Raw genomic sequence first — 21,518 nt, 5'->3', positions numbered from 1 at the left:
CACTTCAAGGAAACACCAGATGCATGCATCACCATGTGTATCTGGCTTATGTGGGCTCTGGGAAATTGGACCTGGGACCTTAGGCTTTGCAGACCAGTGCCTTAACTGCAAAACCGTCTCTCTAGCCAATATTTTATTTATTTGAGACAGAGAACAGGCAAACAGTGAGTATAGGCAGTCCAGGTCCTCCTGCCACTGCAGATAAACTCCAGATGCATGTGCCACTTTGTGTATCTAGCTTTACTTAGATACTAGGACCATCAGGTTTACAAGCAAGCACTCGTAGCTGCTGAACCATTTCTGCAGCCCCTCTTCAAGTTTTCTAAAGGCATTAGGAATTTCAGAAATGTCTGTTTGGCTGTTAATTGTGTTGCTATCAAAAACCACTTAAAGACATGGGCAGTGTTTGGAAGAACATAGTTGTCTTTCCTGACAGCTTACAATATTGGCTTACTTTTACTTAATTCACCAGCTATGTGGTATTCATATATGTATGCAAATGTTTTTGAAGTAATTGAGTTTGATTTCATCTCCCCCCCCCCCCCCAGGTAGGGTCTTGCTCTAGTCCAGGCTGATCTGGAATTCACTATGTAATCTCAGGGATTAAAGGCTGGATACAGTCTTTTGTTGTCTAAATGCTACAGTTTAAAAAAACCTGCTTAGGGATTAGAGAGATGGTTTAGTGGTTAAGGTGTTTGCTTGCAAAGCCTGAGGACCCAGGATTGATTCCCCAGCACCCATGTAAGCCAGATGCACATGGTGGAGCATGTGTCTAGAATTCATTTGTGGTGGCTGGAGGCCTGGTGTGCCTTCCTTCTCTCCCTCCATCTTATAAACAAACAAACAAACCTGTTGAAGCTGGGTGTAGGGATGCACACCTTTAATCCTAGCACTCAGGAGGCTGAGGTAGGAGGATCGCAGTGAGTTAGAGGCCACCCTGAGACTACATAGTGAATTCCAGGTCAGCCTGGACTAGAAGAAGATGCCACCTTGAAAACAAATTAAAAAGAAAACAACATTAAAATTGCTACATTTTTATGATATCTAGTAGTTTATAAAAAGAGAATTATCAACTTATATTTTCTCCATGAATGATTCAGATCTGCCATAATTTTCATTGTAGTCAAGTGTCCTGTCATTTTTTCAGTATGTAAAGAAACTAAACAAGTTTATTAAAAGTATAGTGATGGGACCCTAAATCCAGGGTCTACAAATTTAGATCCTTACTGATAGGACCCAGAATGTCTTGTGCTCTGTATTCAGCTGGTTGATCTTAGCCAGCCTGTGTAGGATATATGACTAAACCTTGGAGCCATGCTATGGCTTTTCTCATCCACCATTTACATATTTGGCTCCCAGCATGCTTCATCCTGAAGCAGTGCTAACAAAGAAAAACCTCCGGAGTAGATAGAATGCAAGCATTCCCTATTTAAATCTGTCGGGCTGAATAGATTAAGAAAGACATATTATAATCATTAGCAAGCATTTCTAACCATTGAGCAATCCGTTTTACCCCTAGGTGCTGGCTTTCAGACCTTAGGTGGCATTGGCCTTAAACCCAAGCAGATTAGCCTGCTTCAGCTAAGATCTGCTGAGCAAGTCACAGCCCATGGTCCCTGCCTGTGGAATCTGGCTGTGGCTTCTTATTTTCACCTACCACTCATTTGCTGTCTAGCTCAGGTCACAGCCCTATGGCATCTGGGCACCTCATGGGAGTCCTATTCCTGTCCTGTGTCCCCTTCCTCCCCACCAGGGTTTCACCCAGGTGAGCTCCAGTTTGTGCATATTACATGAATCTCAGACCACTGGCTTAGTACATTCTATCTAGATCTGTCAGGATCTTTTACCATTTCTGCTAGAGTCAGTGAGGTCTGCTGCTCATACACAGGGAAAGAGAGGACCTTAACGAAGTGGAGAAAATATAACCAGTTTGGGAATTCAGCCATGCTTGTCATGGCTGGGTGCTTCCCCTGCTCAGGAGAGCAAGGGAGAAGCTGGAAGTACAACAGTCATTCTCCCCATTTCCTTCCTGGTTTATCTTGGTTTATACTGACTATGAGGTGAGTTTGAGTGGGTTGTCTTCAGAAAGCAAATCCTGGATGAGCCCCTAAGGATGGTTCCATCCAGGGCAGTTATCCTAGTTAAGTCTGTGTCCCAGGGCATTACCCTGCCATAAACCTAGCATAGGAATCACAGGTGGAATCTGCGTTTCCCTCAGACTAGCATTAGTCATTAGCATTTAAAATTCAGTCAAGGGCTGGAGAGATGGCTTAGTGGTTAAGGCACTTGCCTGCAAAGCCAAAGACCCAGGTTTGAGTCCCCAGAATCCATGTAAGCCAGATGCACAAGCTGGCACATGCATCTGGAGTTTGTTTGCAGTGGCTGGATGTCCTGGTGTGCCCACTCACACTCTCACTCTCTTTCTGCCTCTTTTTCTCTCAAATAAACAAACCATTTTAAAAATTCAGTCAATATTACACAGAGCAAATACAAAATACATCCTAACAAACTCAGTCACTGTTCTATACCCAGTACTTACATGTTGTTATTGGCTTTACAAGCAGGTAAAAAGAGAAAACAGAAAGTTTTAATACATGTTTCCCACAGAAAATTCCCCAAATCTACCATTTACCATTTGCCAAGTTTTAAATGTGCCCAATTCTCAAGCAGAATAAAGTTGCAGAGAAGACAGGAGATAGAAGGGATCGTGGCTCCTCCTCAAGGAAGCAGAACACTTACTGACAATGTGCCAAAATGAAACTCAAATTTGGGGGTTTATCACCAATGTGCCAATATATGCTAACACACCAATGTGATAAAGGAGTTTTGGGATGTCCTGGATTCTTATGAATTCAAATAATTGAAATCTAAAGACCAGAGGAAGTAAGGTTTAGAGAGATTTTATTAGATTAAGAGAAGGAAAGAGGGTATGAAGAATTCCTGCCACTGAGAAGGTGGGGGGGGGTTAAAGCCCACCAAACCGTCTTAACATATATATTGAGCTAGTGAAGAAGCAGATGTCCGTATGTCTTATTCATGACATTTTTAATATTTATTTGAGAGACAAAGAATGGATGTTCCAGGGCCTCCTACCACTGTAAATGATCTCCAGATGCATACGCCACTTTGTGCATGTCTTTACATGGGTACTGGGGATCAAACCCTGGCCATCAGGCTTTACAAGCAAGTGACTTTAACTGCTGAACCATGTCTCCAGCTCCAGAAGTATTTATTTATTTATTTGAGAGAGAGGGAGGGAGAGAGAGCGAGAGAGAGAGGGAGAGAGAGAGAGAACGAGCATGAGTGAGCACGTGCTAGGCCCTCCAGCCACTGCAGACAAACTCCAAATGTGTGCACCACCTTATACATTTGGCTTACTGTGGGTTCTGGGGAATGAACCTGGGTACTTAGGCTTTGCAGGCAAGCACCTTAACTGCTAAGCCATCTTTCCAGCCCCAGAAATCTCATCTTAAAAAAGAAAATTGTTTTAAAATTTTATTTGACAGAGAAACAGGCAGAAAGAGAGAAAGAGGGAAGAACTTCAGACCCATGCGCCACCTTGTGCATCTGGCTTACATGGGTCTTGGGGAATTGAATCTGAGTCCTTTGGCTTTGCAGGCAAACGCCTTAACTGCTAAGCCATCTCTCCAGGCCAGAAATCTTTTTTTTTATTACTTGAAAGTAAGTATGAGGGCCACTTTGCATCTGGCTTTACTGGATACTGGGAAATTCATCCCAGGGTGGTAGGCTTTGCCCAGGCTGATGTAGAACTCATTCTATAGCCCAAATCTGGTCTTGAACACTTGGTGATCCCCCTACCTCAGCATCCAGGTTTTGGACCTAAACGCATGTACCACTATGCCCAGCCAGAGGTAGAAATCTCATGAGAATGGTCATCTGTTTCAGTAAACGTAGCAGATGAGAACACCCTTTTTTGGTTTCTAGGTCCTGAACTGAGGAAGTAAAGAGAGAGGGAGGCAATAGGAAAAAAAATAACAACAAAGCACTTTCTTTTAAAGCATTCTAGTAGGAAGATGGACTCAGTTTCAGTGGTGGAGTAGCTTGATAGGAGACCACTGGTAGATTCTGGAAGAATTTCCTCAGTACATATAGGTAATAGCAATACTTCTTGGGAGAAGCAGTATACAGGGGAACAGCCCTGGATTACAGTAGAAAACACAAGTTCTAGCCAAGTATTGTCATGACCACCTAACCTGTAATCCCACCACCTGGAGGAAGAGCTCTCATCTATCTTCCTTCCTCCCTTCCTTCTTCCCTCCCTCCCTCCTTCCCCTCCCTCCCATTTTTATTTGCAAGCAGAGAGACACAAAGAATGGACGTGCCAGGGCCTCTAGCCACTGCATATGAGTGCCAAGCACATGTGCAACCTTGTCCATCTGGATTACAGGGGTGCTGGGGAATCAAACTTGGGTCCTTAAGCTTCATAGGCAAGCACCTCAACTGTTAAGCCACCTCTCCAGCCCTGAAAATAGTCTTTTTTGAGACATGACTCAAATTAGCTCATGCTGAACTTTCAATTCTCAATCCTCCTGCCTTTACCTTCTGAGTGCTGTGATTACATCCTTCACCATGATGGCCAGCATAGAAATACTTTAATAATCTATAAAATACATAATTCACAAAAAAGAGTAACTTACAAAAATGCAAAATCTGCCAGGTGTAGTGGCACATGCCTTTAATCCCTTATTTTTTGAGGTCAGCTTTGTGAGGGCAGTTTATAAGGTTAGGTAAATGGTAAATGGTGACAACTCATAGGCAGTAGTGGGAACTAGGTCAAACTATAACAGAACAAAATATGCTGTGCTGTACAGAAATGGGCCACTGTGCCATGTGGCAATTCTTTTTTAAGAGATTCATCTGGATATGATGATAAAGCAGTAATTCATTCAGGTTAAACAAATTTATGACACATATCATCTATGCTACTATTTACTTACTTATTTAGGTTTTTTCAAGGTAGGGTCACACTATCTAGCCCAGGCTGACCTGGAGCTCATTCTGTAGTCCCAGGCTGTCCTTGAACTCACGATGATCCTCCTACCACTTCATCCTGAGTGCTGGGATTAAAGGTGTACACCACCACCCCTGGCTAAGATTTTCTTTTTATATATACTTTAATATCTTTGGACACTGGTGATTTTTTTTCCCCCTCTTCCTGAGATGGGTCTTTGATCTATAGTCCAAACAGACATTGAACTCTGGATTCTCCTGCCTCAAACTTTAAATGCTGGGAAGAAAGGTATAAGTGACCTTGCCAGGTTCATGAGACTCCCCTCCCCCATAGGCTCTCACTGTAGCCCAGGCTGCCTGGAATTCACTAAGTAGTATCAGGCTGTCCTCAAACTCACTGATCCTCCTCCCTCAACCTTCCATGTGCTAGGATTAAAGGCATACTCTACCATGCCTGGCTCTATTTTGTTTTGTTTTACAAGGCAAGGTTTCACTATAACTCAAGCTGACCTGGAACTCAGTCTGTAGCTCCAGGCTAGCCTCAGACTAATAGCAGTTCTCTTACCTCAGCCTCACAAATGTTGGGACTAAAGGCATGTGCCACCCTGATGGGCTTATTGAAAACTTTATAGGCTTAGGTTTTCTTTCCCCCACCACTTTTTTTGTTTTTCAAAGTAGGGTTTCACCCAAGCCCAGGTTGACCTGGTTGAACTCAGAGTGATCCTCCTTACCTTTGCCTCCCAAGTGCTGGGATTAAAGGCATGTGCCTCCATGCTTGGCAGTGGTTTTTTTTGGTTTTTCGAGGTGTGGTCTCACTGTGATTCTCTGGCTCAGGCTGATGTGGAATTCACTACGTAGTCTCAGGGTGGCCTTGAACTCATGACGATCATCCTACCTCTGCCTCCTGAGTGATGGGATTAAAGGTTTGTGCCACCATGCCCATCTTGAGTTGTATTTTTTATAGCAGCTGGAAAAAAAAAATGAAAAGTTGACCAGATGTTTGTCTTACTGTGTCTGATTTTGAACATTATACAATGATAAATAACAATCATAGATATAGAGGAAATTTCATATCTTATGATTAATATTTAGTAAGCTTTTAGTAATGAGTAATTCATAGCACTTTAGTGATGGTAGAGATGGTTTATAAGCTACCTTTTTTTTGTTGTTTGTTTGGTTTTTCAAGGTAGGAATTAACTATGTAGTCTCAGGTTGTCCAGAGGAAGATACATATATATTTTTCTTTCTTTTTTTTTTAATCTTTTTATTATGAGAGAGAAGCAGACAGATGGAAAAAAATGGGCATGCCAGGGCCTTCAGCCACTGCAGTTGAACTCCTGATGCATGTACCACCTTGTGCTTCTGGCTTATGTGGGTCCTGGGGAATCGAACCTGGTTCCTTTGGCTCTGCAGGCAAGTGCCTTAACCTCTAAGCCATTTCTCCAGCCCTTCTTTTGTTTTTTCAGGGTTTAAGGTCTTGCTGTAGTCCAGACTGACCTGGAATTTGTCTCAGTCTGGCCTCAAACTCAGTGATCTTCCTACCTCAGCCTCCCAGCTACTGGGATTAAAAGCATATTTCATCACACCCAGCTAGGGGGAAATTTAATGATAATTTGTTGCCTTTGTTAAAAAATTTAAGGCATATTTGCCTTACCATTGTAGGAAAACTAATGGTCCATATTCTCTGAGTACACATTACTGAAACCACTTAATACACATGTTTTTTTTTCTTTTCATTTTTTTCTTATTAACATCTTCCATGATTACAAAAAATATCCCATGGTAATGCCCTTCCTCTTCCCACTTTCCCCTTTGAAATTCCATTCTCCATCATAACCCCTCCCCCTCTCAATCAGTCTTTCTCTTATTTTGATGTCATGATCTTTTCCTCCTCTTACGATGGTCTTGTGTAGGTAGTGTCAGGCACTGTGAGGTCATGGATATCCAGGCCATTTTGTGTCTGGGGGGAGCACATAATACACATGTTTTTTGTTGTTTTGTGTGGAATTCACTATGTAATCTCAGGGTGGCCTCAAACTCATGGCTATCCTACCTCTGCCTCCCAAGTGCTGGTATTAAAGGTATGTACCACCACACCTGGCTGTTTTTTTTTTCTTTCTTTGTCTGTTTTTCCCTTCTTCCTTCCTTTCCTTTTTTTTTTTTTTCCCAGGTAGGGTCTCACTCTAGCCCAGGCTGAACTAGAATTCACTATGTAGTCTCAGGGTGCCATAGAACTCATGGATCCTCCTACATCTGCCGCCCAAGTGCTGGGATTAAAGGTGTGTGCCACCACACCTTACTTTCATAATTTTATTGGTGTTGAGGAACAGTACACAGACATTTTCTACCTTTGAACTCCTTAGTGTGGGGTTAAAGGCCTGAGCCACAATACCTGGCTGTTTGTTTGTTTGTAGTTCAAATTTGGTAATTTTCATAAAAGCATATTCATTTCAGTTAGTCTCTTCTGAGCAAATGAAGTTGTCTTTTCTTTTTTTTTTTAATCAAAGGATAACTATTAAATTATATTTGTTGAGGGAAGTAGAGCCAAGGAAGGGCACCCACATGGCTAGAGATCCTATGTGGAGGGCCTGGGGGGGGGGGAAAGTATGGAAAGAAAAGAGAAAAGAAAGTTCAAGGAGCATCTGCCATCTGGGGAGTTGGAGAGGATAAAGATCCCATGTGGAGAGTAAGGGCTAGAGGACCCTCCCGGTTGGACCTGGGCTGAGTCAGCCCAGGCCCAGCTGAGGGAAAGACTCACCCACAGCTGGACATTCCCAAGTGATCAGAGAGACAGAGAACAAAGTTGTCATTTTTATAGTCTGTTGGTTTGGATGTTATTTAATATTTACTGGCTTTATTTTATCTATTTACCTTATTCTGTCATTCCCTACCACATACTATTATTTTTTATTTGTTTGAGAGAGAGAGAGACAGAGAATAGATGTGCCAGGGCCTCCAGCCACTGCAAACTAACTCTAGAATCATGTAACACCTTGTACATTGGGTTTACGTGGGTCCTGGGGAATCCAACCTGAGTCCTGTGGCTTTGCAGGCAAGCCTTAACTACTAAGCCATCCTCCAGCCTCCTACCAAATATTATAATTCAACTTTTTAAGTCTTACCAGAAGAACGTCTGTTTGGTAGTAGGTTTCTGCTATGTAGATAGGTCTATTACATAATATGTCACTCTTTTGTGCATATTAGCATAATAATGTTTGCTTTGTTGCTCATGATCAAAAAGGTTTGGACTGGAGAGATGGCTCAGAGGTTAAGGTGCTTTCCTGCAAAGTTAATGACCTGGATTTGATTCCCCAGTACCTATATAAAGTCAGGTTCAAAGTGGTGTATGCATCTGAAGTGTGTTTTCAGTGACTGAAAGCCCTAATGCACCCATTCTCTCTCTGTGCTTACAAATAAATAAATAATTTTAAAAAAGGAAGTGATGCTATAAAAAGTAGCCTCATATGTAAACCTTAATGTAGTATTGTAGTATTTTTAAAGATATTTTTGTTTATTTGTTTGAGAGAGAGAATGGGGGCACCAGGGCCTCCATTTGCCACAAATGAACTCCAGATACATATGTCCCTTAGTGCATCTGGCTTACATGAGTTCTGAGGAATTGAACCTGGGTCCTTTGGCTTTGCAGGCAAGTGCCTTAACTGCTGAGCCATGTCTCCATCCTAACTTTTTAATTTTTTTTTTAATGAGAGAGAATTGGCATGCCAGGGCTTCCAGCTACTGCAGTTGAACTCCAGACATGTATACCACCTCTGCCTCCTGAGTGCTGGGATTAAAGGTGTATGCCACCACGCTCGGCCCTTAATGTGCTTTTGATCATTATTTGTATCTACTACATATTGTCATCATTAAAATTTTCTACTTTGGGCTGGAAAGATGGCTTAGCAGTTAAGGTGCTTGACTGCAAAGCCTAAGGACCTAGGTTCAGTTCCCCAGGACCCATGTAAGCCAGATGCATAAGGCGGTGCATGCGTCTAGAGTTCATTTGCAGTGGCTAGTGACCCTGGTGTGCCCATTCTCTCATTCTCTTCCTCTCTGGATCTTTCTCTTTTCTCTCTCTTCTCAAACAAATGAATAAAAATAAATATTTTAAAAAATAATCCACTTTTAGGCCAGGTGTGGTGACCCATTCCTATAATTCCAGCACTCTGGAGGCTGAGGTAGAAGAATTACTGTTAATTCAAGACCAGCCTGGGCTGCATAGTGAGACCTTGCCTCAAAAACAAAAAAATTGCCAGGCGTGGTGGCACATGCCTTTAATCCCAGCACTTGAGAGGCTGAGGTAGGAGGATTGCTGAGAATTTGAGGCTAGCCTGAGGCTATGTAGTTCATTCTATGCCAGCCTGGGCTAGAGTGAGACCTGCCTTGAAAATCAACAACAAAGAAAAAACAACTTCCCTTTTCCTTTTATTAAAACAAAAGTAAGAGTACCATTAATATAAGGGTGTGCACATTAACAGAAGTGCTTACTGGGCAGTTTGATAAGCATAGTATATACATTAAGCCAGACAACAGCAGACATTACACCCCTAGGGCTCATGCAATGTCTCATATTTTAATCAGAGCTCTTACTTTTTGTTTCTTAGGAGTGAAAGGATTAGACAACAGTTGTCCTTGGTGTCTTAGTTTTGTTCTCCACTTCGAAGGTAATTTTCCTGTCAGTTTATTTGTCATATAGACAATACAATTTTATGTTTGGGTTGCCAATTAATAGAAATTTACTATATGTAATGAATAAGCCCTTTCTTTTTAAAAATATTTTTACTATTTACTAGAGAAAGGTATAGTTGTGCCAGGGCCTCTTGCCATTGCAAATGAACTCCAGATGCATGTGCTTCAGACCAGTTTGTACATCTGCTTTACATGGGTACTGGGAATTTGAACCCAGGCTGGAAGACTTTGCAAGTATCTTTAACCACTGAGTCATCTCCCTGTCTCTCCATTTCTTTTTTTCCTCAACACTAATCTTTCAAAATCGGAATTTTGGAAATATAAAAATAAATTCAAACTGGTATTTATAGTTTATGCACCCCAGAATTGTTTTGGTTTTTAGATATTCATTAAAAACCTGTTATAGTTGGCTTGCCTGAAACTCTGTTTTACTCACAGGTTTAAAGTATTGTAACCATGGGAATAAAGGTCCAGCGTCCCCGGTGTTTTTTTGACATCGCCATTAACAACCAACCTGGTAAGAAAACTAATGTTCCTAATTAACATATAGATAGTATTTAAAACTTTAAATTAGTATATAAATTTAAACCAATTGCTTTCTTTTTTCAGCCGGAAGAGTTGTCTTTGAATTATTTTCAGATGTATGCCCCAAAACATGTGAAAATTTTCGTTGTCTTTGTACAGGTTTGTTTGCATTTTCCCTAAATTCTTAGAAATATTAGTCATAAGAGAAATATAGTCTTATAAATATTACTCTGATAATATTAGGTGGGTCAGAGGGTAAGAGCATTTGCCATGTATGCATGAGGGCTTGGGAGGGCCTACTTTGCCCTGAGTTTGATTCTCCAGCACTCATATAAACAGCTGGGAATGACCTTTTGTGCCTGTAACTCCAGTCCTGTGGGAAGAGTAGAAAAATTATTAGTTTGGTTTTTTTGAGGTAGAATCTTGCTCTAGCCCAGGCTCACCTGGAATTTACTATATAGTCTCAGGTTTTCCTCAGTTCACAGAGATCCTCCTACTTCTGCCTCCTGAGTGCTGGGATTAAAGATGTGCACTACCATGCCCAGTGGAAGTACTTTTAACAGGGCACAACAGAGATTTAATAATAATTTTGCTTTAATAGAACTTCACTATCTTTCTACAGGTGAAAAGGGGACTGGGAAATCAACTCAGAAGCCATTGCATTATAAGAGTTGTCTGTTTCACAGAGTTGTTAAGGATTTTATGGTTCAGGGTGGTGATTTCAGTGAAGGTAAGACTTGAATAAATCATATGTATATTCGTTGTTAAATATAAAAGATCTCAAAGTTAGAAAAGCTTCTCATTCTATGTAGTCTTTGATAGAATACACATGGATACATATAAAAGAAGAAAATACATAGAATATATTCCCCTTCCCCTCACGCATGCTAGGGATTGAACCCAGGGCCTGTGCCTGGGAGTTGAGCATGGCTGCCACTGTCTTTTATCTCTAGACCAGTTAGATCCTTGATACAAGTTTGTTTCTGGGTACAAAACAAGGACTGTTCTGGGCTTGGTGGCACATGGTTTTAGTACAAGCACATGGAAGCCAAGGTAGAAGGATCTCTGAATTTGAGGCCAGCCTGAAAAAAACAAACAAAAAAAACAAGCACTGTATTTTCTCCAGTCTGCCATGTATGTGTATGGTTTTGCCACTATGGAAATAGGCCTACTCTAGCAGATAGCTTCAGGTTCGCTGAGATGAACTTCCAGACCAGTCACAGTCATGGAGGAAGGGATTTATTGAAGCTTACAGATCAGGGGAAGTTCCATAATGGCAGAAGAAGCTGGCCTGGTTTCCCAGTTCCAAGCAGAGAGAGAAGAAGCACCAGCCAAAAGCCATGCAGCATGACACACTTGAGGAACTCCAGCTAGGCACACTTTGCATGTCTTTAGATTAAAATCTCAAACCCACCACCACACCTTAAGGTCCATCCAGTGACACTGCCTCCTGCCTGGTGGCTGCAGATGCAAACTACAAAGTAGTATTAAACTGAATATATTGGGGACCATCTATTCAAACTACCACACCTACTATATCAATTTTATGCTTTTTTAGTTTTAAAAATAGCAAAAGTATATAAATATTTTTTGAGGCAAGTCCAACAGACTGGCCTTTTGTTTTTGTTTTTCTTTCTTTCTTTCTTTCTTTCTTTCTTTCTTTCTTTCTTTCTTTCTTTCTTTCTTTCTTTCTTTCTTTTTTTCAAGGTAGAGTCTCATTCTAGTCCTGGCTTGCCTGGATTTCACTCTGTATTCTCAGGGCGGCCTCAAACTCATGGCGATCCTCCTACCCCTGCTTCCCAAGTGCTGGGATTAAAGCCATGCACCACCACGCCCGGTTCAAAACTGTATTTTTAAAGACACTTTTACAAATAATGGCACTAATTCCTGACTTTCTTTCATTATAATCTGAAAGCTCTTTTTTCCCCTATGAATCTGAATAGGTTTGTCATACTCATATGGTATAGGAGAATGTAATTTGAGATCTTTCTTATAATTTATTATGATGCTTTGCTACTGTTAATTTAAAAGTATTTCAGCATCTACTTTGTAGGAAGTATTTTGATTTGATGGCATCTTTAAAGTGTTTACTGTCTTGGATTATAAGGCTAATGTTTTTTCATTCTTAGGAAATGGAAGAGGAGGAGAATCTATTTATGGAGGATTTTTTGAAGGTAAAAATGTTTAGCCTTACATAATGTTTTTGACCTTTTTTGGGGGGGTTCTGAGGTAGGGGTTTCACTCTAGCTCAGGCTGATCTGGAATCATGCTGGTCTCAAACTCACATTGATCCTCTTACCTCTCCTCCCAGGTGTTCGTATTAAAGGCATGCTCCACCACGTCTGGCTTGTATAACTTTCATGGCTCAGTCTTAACCTTTACTGAAGGAACTTCAGTGGTATTTCCTCCTAAAATATACAATTGTTTCCCCAAATCTGTTTTCTGTCTGAAATTTTCTTTCAAGAGGAACCTTTATTCCTTTTAATGCCACTCACACTTTTTTTTTTTTTTTTTGCCAGATGCCTTTGGTGTAGGTGCTTTTGGGGCCGGAGCCTTCTGACCTTTGGGAGGTGCTGGCTTCTGACCAGCTGCTTTCTAGACAGGAGCCTTCTGAGCCACAGCCCCCTTCTTGCCAGCAGTTGTCACCTACTTTGCTGGGGCTTTACTTTAGCAGCAGCTGCAGCTGTGTTGTCAACCTTAGCCATGGGTGGTGTTTTGGGAGAAACTTTTAAGATAGTTGCTCTCTGAAGTTTCTTCATTTTCTGATTATTCTGTTCCTCATTTTCTTTGCCGTCATGACTTTAAAATTTTCAAAATCTGTCATCTTGGCTCTCCATTCCCTGACTTCAGTCTTCTTGGCCCATCTGGTAGTAGTCCACTTAGTATTGATACCTGCCTTCTTCCAGGCTTTTCACACATACTTCTGGTGGGCGCTGTGTGGGTACTTGAGGATGAACTCTTAAACTGCATGCACTTGGAAGGCATGGCCTTCCTCCTTACCCAGGTACAGGGTCCATCCACCAGAGCCCTATTCTGATCAGTCATGCTGACAGTCGTCACCAGCTTTCCAGCATGAGGCCTGAAGGAGATGTAGGCCATTTGGCCAACCTCCACAAAGTGCCTGAATACCATGTTGGTGGCATTGGGCGAGACGTTGGAACTTTTTAAAATTTTATTACGTATTTGTGTGTATATGTGTGTGAATGTGAATACAGGTGCATATATGTCATGACATATGTGGAACAGAGGACAGTTTTAGTGTTGGTCTTTACCTGTATACCTTATTTGAGACAGTTTCTTATTCTGCTGTTCTTTTTATGTCTGTCTGATTTTTTTGAGGTAGGGTCTTGCTCTAGCCCAGGCTGACCTGGAATTCACTATGTAGTCTCAGGGTGGCCTGGAACTCATGGTGATCCTCCTACCTCTCCCACCCAAGTGCTAGGATTAAAGTCATGCACCTCCACACCTGGCTCAGCTGTTCTTGGATGGACTCGTTCCTGTCTCCCATTTTACTGTTGTAATCAGCGTGCTGGGATACACTGGCTTCAGGCTTTTTAATGTGGCATCTGGGTGTTAAACTTAGGTTCTGTAGCTTTTGTGGCAAGTACTTTGTCTACTGAGGCATCTCCCCATCTTTAACTTCTTATTATTAAAAAAATATGAATTCCATTTGGATAATTCTAAACATGTGAATGTAGAAATGACTATAGTTTTCCTATTTTACTTTTGGTGTTCAATGGAATTTTGTTTCAAATTTCATGTGCTTTGCTGTTATATGCTGATCTAAGGGTGGAAGGTAAGTTCCTTTGTAGTAAGTGATGCTGTGGCTGGGGTTAAGTTAATGAGTCTCATTGGTGTTATGTGTGTGTCTTTTCTCACGAATAAAACACATAAAATGGAAAAGAATCTTAAAAACACCCTCTTACTATTTTGGTTATAATGTTTTTTTTTTTATGTTCCAATAAATGGTTATAATGTTTTGTGTTTAGTGCAATTTTGAGAATTGAATCCAGAGCCTTGTGCATGGTAGGCAAACAAGGCATAGAAATTTTAAAATATTTTGGGCTGTGAATATAGCTCAGTGATACAGTCCTTGGTTAGTATGCACGAGGCCCTGGATTCAATCCCCAGTGGTAGGAAGGAAAAGTTAAAATGTTTTAATCTGCTAAGATGGGGGAGGATATTGATTCATATTTGGTTCTTGCTTTCATAGTTTAACTTTGACATTTATGTTCTATCTTGGAGTAAATAGCACTTCTAGTCAGGCATGGTAGCACAGACCTGTAATCTCAGGACTGAAGAGACTGAGAGAAGAATGTGAGTTCAAAGCCAACTTGGGCTAAATAGCAAGACACTATCACAAACCAACCAACAAAAATACTTGCTGGGCGTGGTGGTACACCCCTTTACAGCACCTGGGAGGCAGAGGTAGGAGGATCACTGTTAGTTCAAGGCCAGCCTGAGAGTACATAGTGAATTCCTGGTCAGCCTGGGCTAGAGTGGGACCCTATCTGGAAAAAACAAAATACACACACACAAAACAACAACAACAAAAAAACTTGCATTATGAAGAGGAAAGAGAATGAGTTTTGAAAGGTCATATTTCTAATGTAACTAAAAACTTCTCTACCTGTAGATGAAAGTTTTGCTGTTAAGCACAACAAAGAATTTCTCTTGTCAATGGCCAACAGAGGGAAGGATACAAATGGCTCACAGTTCTTCATGTAAGTTATTTATGGTCTAAACCATCTCATTAAGGAAAAAAATTTAAACTTATTTGTAAGGAGAGAGAAAGAGAATGAGAATGGGCATGCCAGGGACTCATGTCACTGCAAACAAATCCCAGATGCATGTGCCACTTTTTGCATCTGACTTTATATGGGTACTGGGGAATTAAACCTGGAGCATCAGACTTTGCAAGCAAGTGCCTTTATCCATTGAGCCATGTCTCTGGGCATGATGGCACACACCTTTAATCCCAGCACTTGGGAGGCAGAGGTAGGAGGATCGCTCTGAGTTCAAGGCCACCCTGAGACTATATAGTAAATTCCAGGTCAGCCTGGGCCAGAGCGAGACTCTTCCTTGAAAAACCAAAAAAACTCAACCAACCAACCAAACAACAACAATATACATACATAAACACACACATGTATATAAAACAGGGTGATTGTTTAGTGAGAGGGAACAAAGAATTGTTGAGGGCAGAGGTTGAACTGAGTTGCCAAAGTTTCAAATGATTAGTGGTAATCAAGAAAACATGAGGGGTGGCTTGAAGGCATTAACACTGTCCAAATTCAGACAGCTTCAGCATCAAAATAAATAATAACATCAGATTTTAATACAATAGGGATCAGAGCCCGTATTTATATATAGTAGTCTCATCTTAAATAAAATTTTTCTTTCTTTTTTAATTCTTAGTGAGGTAAAAGAGATCTTTCTTTTTTTTTTAACAGATCTTTTTAAGTTTATTTTTTACTTATCTATGAGAGAGAAAGAGAAAGTGTATGGGCACCCCAGAGCCTCTAGCTACTGAAAATAAATTCCGGACACATGCACCACCTTGTGCATCTGGCTTATGTGGGTCCTGGGGAATCCCTGGGTCTTTTGGTATTATAGGCAAGTGGCTTAATCACTAAGGCATCTCTCCAGCTTGCAGTTTTACTTTCTTTTTTTTTATATTAAAATATTTTATTTTCATTTATTTAATATGAGAGAGAAAGAGAGAGAGAAGATGAGCATGCCAAGGCCTCTAGCTACTGCAAATGAACTTCAGACACATGCACCACCTGCCACCTTGTGTGTCTGGCTTAAGTGGGATCTGGAGAGTTGAACATGGGTCCTTAGGCTTCACAGGCAAGCACCTTAAATGCTAAGCCATCTCTGCAGCCCCAGTTTTACTTTCTATATTTGCATTTAGTCACAGTTAGTTGTGGTCTGGAAATATTGAATGAAAATTCCAAATAAGCAGTTGATAAGTTTTAAATTCTATATGAATTACACCATTGTGTCCTTGCTGTGTATTCTGTCTGCCCATTAATTATCTTAGCCTTCCTGGTTATTAGAACTGCAAAGGCACTGTAGCAGGGTTCAAGTAACCCTTACATAGTAGCCTATACATCACAATGCCTACACCATTCACATCCTCTTTCATTTCATCGGGTAGGTATAATATGATCTCACATTGTCATATATTGAATATAACATACTAAGCTGTTTTAGGAAAGAGTGTATTACTTATATTTATGAAGCTCATATAGTGCCTAACTTGCAAATTAAACTGTAGCATGTATGTGTACAATAGGAATAAACACAGTATTTTGTATGTGTAGATTCAGTAGTATCTGGAGTTTTCGACTGGCGTCTTAGAATGTAGACTGTTGGGATAGAGAGATGACTTAGTGGTTAAGGTATTTGCCAGCAAAGTCAAAGGACCCAGGTTCAATTCCCCATTACCCACCTTAGCCAGATGAACAAGGCGGCACATGTATCTGGAGTTCATTTGTAGTAGCTGGAGGACCTGATGCATCCATTCTTTCTGTCATAAACAAAAGTAAAGTATTTTTAAAAATAAGATGTTTATGTAGAGTACCTCATCATAAATTATAAAGAGTATATGATGGAGAGGGGAATGAAGAGTTCCCAGAGGTACAAACTGTAATTCTTGAATTGGCTTAGCTGAGAAAATAGAGGATAGATATTCTATATTTCATTAGTCTCCTAAAGAGAGATTTAGGCCTCTTCTGTAGCATTAATAGAGAAGTTAGCAATCAGATTAGTTTTAGCTGTCCCTCTCAGCACTGTATGGTCTCTAGGTAACCTAATTGCCCTGTCTAATTTCTACTTCTGCACTTGTAATATACAAGATGGTACCACCTACTGAAAAAGGTAATTGATGGCAGGATATATGTTTATCTAAAAGATACCTTGCCGGACGTGGTGGTGCACGCCTTTAATCCCAGCACTTGGGAGGCAGAGGTAGGAGGATCGCCATGAGTTCGAGGCCACCCTGAGACTCCATAGTGAATTCCAGGTCAGCCTGGGCTAGAGCGAGACCCTACCTCAAAAAAAATCAAAAAATCAAAAAAAAAAAAAAAGATACCTTGCATAATGGAAATGAACAAAAATTTAAGCCTCTGCCAAAAAAAACAAAAAGCGTTGTTGTTAAAGATGACCTGTTAAGGATTACAGTACTCAAAGCTTCATGAATGCTAGGCAGGCACTCTACCATTATTATCCCCAGCCCTGTATTATATTTGTAGAACACTTTAGTTAAAAAAAAATTTTTTCCCCTGAGGTAGAGTTTCACATTAGCCCAGGCTAACCTGGAACTCGCCCTGTATCCCAGGCTGTCCTCGAACTCAGTGATCCTGCATCTGCCTCCCGAGTGCTGGGACTAAAGGCTTGTGCCACCACAACTGGCCCGTTTAAAAAAATCTGTGCTGGGCTGGAGGGATGGCTTAGCAGTTTGCGTTCGCCTGCAATGCCAAAGGACCCCAGGTTCAATTCCCCAGGACCCATATTAGCCAGATGCACAAGGGGTGCATGCATCTAGAGTTATTTTGCAGTGGCTGGAGTCCCTAATGTGCCCATTCTCTCTCTCTCTCTCTCTCTCTCTCTCTGTCTCTGTCAAGTAAGTAAATAAAATGTTTTTTAAAATCTGTGCTGTGAACTATGTAATACAAAATTTGCTTGCCATTTAAACAGTTTGTACTATGTAGTTCAGTCATGTGCCTTACATTTTGAAACTATCACAGTGGTTTTCCATAATTACTTCATTATCACACAGATGCTAGTATTTTTCTTTCCCATTGCCTTTGGTAACTTAGTCTGCTTTCTGATTACCTGTTACAGAAATTTATTTGGATAGAATCATACTATGCTTCTCTTTTGTGTCTGTCTTAATTTCACTTAGCATATTTCAAAATTCTTCCATATTGTAGCATGTAATAGAACTTTTTTTCCTTTTTATGGCTGAATGCTACTATGTGGTAGATCTATATAACATTTGTTTAGCCTTCATCTGTTAATGGACATTTAAATTGTTTCTACCTTAAAGCTAATGTGAATGATCCTACTATGATCATTAGTGTTTGAATCTCTATTTTCAGTTCTTTGATACACCTAAGAACCGATTTACTAAATCATTCAGTAATTCTGTGTTTACATTTATTTATTCATTTATTTGAGAGAAAGAGGTAGGAGTTGGGGAGAATATGGGCATGCCAGAGCCTTTAGCCACTGCAGATGAACTACAGATGCATGCACCATGTTGTACATGTCGTTTACATAGGTACCAGGGAATTGAACCTGGGGCCTTGGGCTTTGCAGTCAAGTGCCTTAACCACTAAGCCATCTCTCCATGCCATGTATTTAACCTTTTTGAGGAGCTTCCAACACAGCAAGTTGTGCCATTTAACATTCCCACTAGCAATGTATAAGAGAAGCTATTGCTTTTAATATTTTGCTTATTTTTAATTTTTTAAGGCTTTGATTTATGTATTTATTTTTGTTAAATACTTTTTTCTCAATTTTTATTAACATTTTCCATGATTATAAAAAATATCCCATGATAATACCCCCCCCACTTTCCCCTTTGAAATTCCATTCTCCATCATATCCCCTCCCCCTCTCAATCAGTCTCTCTTTTATTTTGATGTCATGATCTTTTCCTCCTCTTATGATGGTCTTGTGTAGGTATTGTCAGGCACAGTGAGGTCATGAATATGCAGGCCATTTTGTGTCTGGAGGAGCATGTTCCTTCGGGTCTTACATTCTTTCCGCCACCTCTTCCGCATTAGACCCTGAGCCTTGGAAGGTGTGATCGAGATGTTACTCAGTACTCCAGTCACTTCTTTCCAGCACTATGATACCTTCTGAGTCATCCCAAGGTCACTGCCATCTGAAAAGAGAAGATTCTCTATCCAAAGTGAGAGTAGCGTTAATATAAGGGTATGAATATTAAGAGAAGTGCTTACTGGGCAGTTTGATAAACATAGTATATATACTTATCCAGACATCAGCAGATATTATACCCCTAGGGCTCATGACTACTCCTGTTTTAAGTTTTCAGTATCAGGGATGTACTGCCCCCCATGGAGCAAAAGTCCAGTTGGAGGACAGTTGGTTTCTACCATGACAGATGTGCCACTATTGCACCTGTTGGCTCATTTGGCCTGGCTGGCCAATTATAAGGCTTTCAGTGTCCACTGTTGAGTATCTTCACTGGTGGTATCTCTTTTTCCCATTGAACTACATGTAAAATGGCTTCTTCCAGCTTTCTGTCAGCTGGTCTACATGGAGGAGGTTCTCAGCTCAGTTCCAGCAGGATTTCTCAGTGGCTTTGCAGCCCAAGTATGTGGAGTCTTCAGCAATAGGGTCTTACCATCTATTTCTGGTGGGAAACCAAGGGCCTCGGCAATGGCCTATAATGTTTTGGGGGCATCACAGACTTCCCTGGTCAACAACTCACTGGAGGTATCCCATCCCTGGTACTGAAAATTTTCTAACAATGATCTATGGCTCCTGATGTTCCATTGTCTGAAACCAAAAGATTCCATATGATTTATTTGCATCCTCTTAGATTTTGATTAGCCCTCCCTCCACCTTTCCTTTACTGAATCTCTTCCCCTGACCTCTCTTTGGGCCTTTTCACCCCCATTAATCTATTCTTCTACTTACATATAATTTTTATTTACTTATTTATTTATTTATTTTAATTTTTATTAGCATTTTCCATGATTATAAAAAAATATCCCATGGTAATTCCCCCCCCCCATACTTATTTATTTTTTGAGAGCAACAGAGAAAGAGTCAAGAGAGAGAATGGGCACGCTAGGGCCTCTAGCCACTGCAAATGAACTCCAGATGCATGTGCCACCTTGTGCATCTGGCTTACATGGGTTCTGGGGAATCGAGCTTCAAACTGGGGTTCTTAGGGTTCACAGGCAAGTGCTTAACCAGTAAGCCATCTCTCCAGCCCCGCTTTTAATATTTTTATTGATTGGAGAGAGAAAGAGGCAGATAGAAAATGGGCATGCCTGAGCTTCTAGCAGCTGCAAATGAACTCAAGACAATTGAGTCACCTTGTGCATCTTGCTTATGTGGTTCCTGGGGAACTGAACCTGAGTCCTTAGGCTTTGCAGACAAGTACCTTAACTGTTAATTCATCTCTCCAGCCCAAGCTGTTGCTCTTGTATTCATGACAAGTTTAACACTGACCGTTCTGTGATGGCTAAGATACTGTGATTCTGTTATATAAAGGTAGTATATGATTTCTGTGTTTCCAATGCACTTATTTTCTTTTTCTTTTTAGAGATGCTAACTTTGTTTTTCTCTGACTTTGTTTTTATTCTTCTATCTGATGACTTCCTAAAGAACAACGAAACCAACTCCTCATTTAGATGGGTAAAGTTTATTTACTACTTCACAAGTTATTTTAAGTCACTGTTAAAATAAGAAGCTTTTATTTAGTCATCTTTACTTGACTCTTAGGCATCATGTTGTTTTTGGGCAAGTGATCTCTGGTCAAGAAGTTGTGAGAGAAATAGAAAACCAGAAAACTGATGCAGCCAGCAAACCATTTGCCGAGGTACGGATACTCAGTTGTGGAGAGTTAATTCCCAAATCTAAAGGTAAGAACAAGTACAAACACCAAGAAACTTTTTTTTTCTTTTAAATGGTTTGTTGAGGTAGGGTTTTACTCTAGCCCAGGCTGACGTGGAATTCACTAGTCTTAGGCTGGCCTCAAACTCACAGTGGTCCTACCTCAGCCTCCCAAGTGATTGGGATAAAGGAGTGTGGCAGCATATACTTAATTTTTTTTGTGTTATGTTTTGTTTTGCTTAGAAACTGGGTCTTGCCCTATAGCCCAAATTGGCTTTGTACTCACTATGGAGCCCAAGCTAGTTTGGAACTTGCAATCCTTATGCCCCCACCTTTCAAGTGCTTTGTACTACAAGTGCATGTACTACTGTGTTCTCTTAAATTTTATTAGTATTTGGATTTATAAATATTTATATACTTAATATTTATACTTAATAATACTTTATGTTTATATTAAACTTTCAATAATATAGGTATAATAATTTATATTGTATTAAATTATCTTAAATTTTATGAGTACTTATTTAAATTTTTTTTTATTTTATTTATTTGCAAGCAGAGAGAATGGGACCACAAGGGTTTCCAGCCACTGCAAATGAGTTCCAAGTACATGTGCCACTGTGTACATCTGTCTTTATGTGGGTATTGGGGAATTAAACCCAGGTCATTTGGCTTTGCAAGCAAGCACCTTAATGGCTGAGCCATCTTCCTAGCCCCACCCTTTTACCTTT

The 21,518-nt window shown here is 40.5% G+C and overlaps 1 protein-coding gene across 6 annotated transcripts in view; it reads left to right on the top strand.

Moving 5' to 3' along the window:
- The window catches only part of Ppig (peptidylprolyl isomerase G), a 56,297-nt gene that overhangs the window by 6,206 nt on the left and 28,573 nt on the right, over positions 1–21,518 (top strand). For 4 of the 6 annotated variants that reach the window (XM_045147217.1, XM_045147216.1, XM_004651932.2 and 1 more), the window contains 8 exons: positions 9,576–9,635; positions 10,099–10,177; positions 10,270–10,344; positions 10,808–10,915; positions 12,315–12,359; positions 14,822–14,909; positions 20,560–20,589; positions 20,677–20,816. In XM_045147217.1, the coding sequence (XP_045003152.1) occupies positions 10,117–10,177; positions 10,270–10,344; positions 10,808–10,915; positions 12,315–12,359; positions 14,822–14,909; positions 20,560–20,589; positions 20,677–20,816 (547 nt within the window). In that variant the 5' untranslated portion in view covers positions 9,576–9,635; positions 10,099–10,116. The remainder of the gene's footprint in view (positions 1–9,575; positions 9,636–10,098; positions 10,178–10,269; positions 10,345–10,807; positions 10,916–12,314; positions 12,360–14,821; positions 14,910–20,559; positions 20,590–20,676; positions 20,817–21,518) is intronic. The other 2 variants (XM_045147219.1, XM_045147218.1) reach the window with 1 other exon arrangement.

Source organism: Jaculus jaculus, chromosome 4 (assembly GCF_020740685.1).
Source record: "Jaculus jaculus isolate mJacJac1 chromosome 4, mJacJac1.mat.Y.cur, whole genome shotgun sequence".
In the NCBI taxonomy this organism is placed as follows: Eukaryota; Metazoa; Chordata; class Mammalia; order Rodentia; family Dipodidae; genus Jaculus; species Jaculus jaculus.
This window is presented reverse-complemented; position numbering and strand designations above follow the sequence as displayed.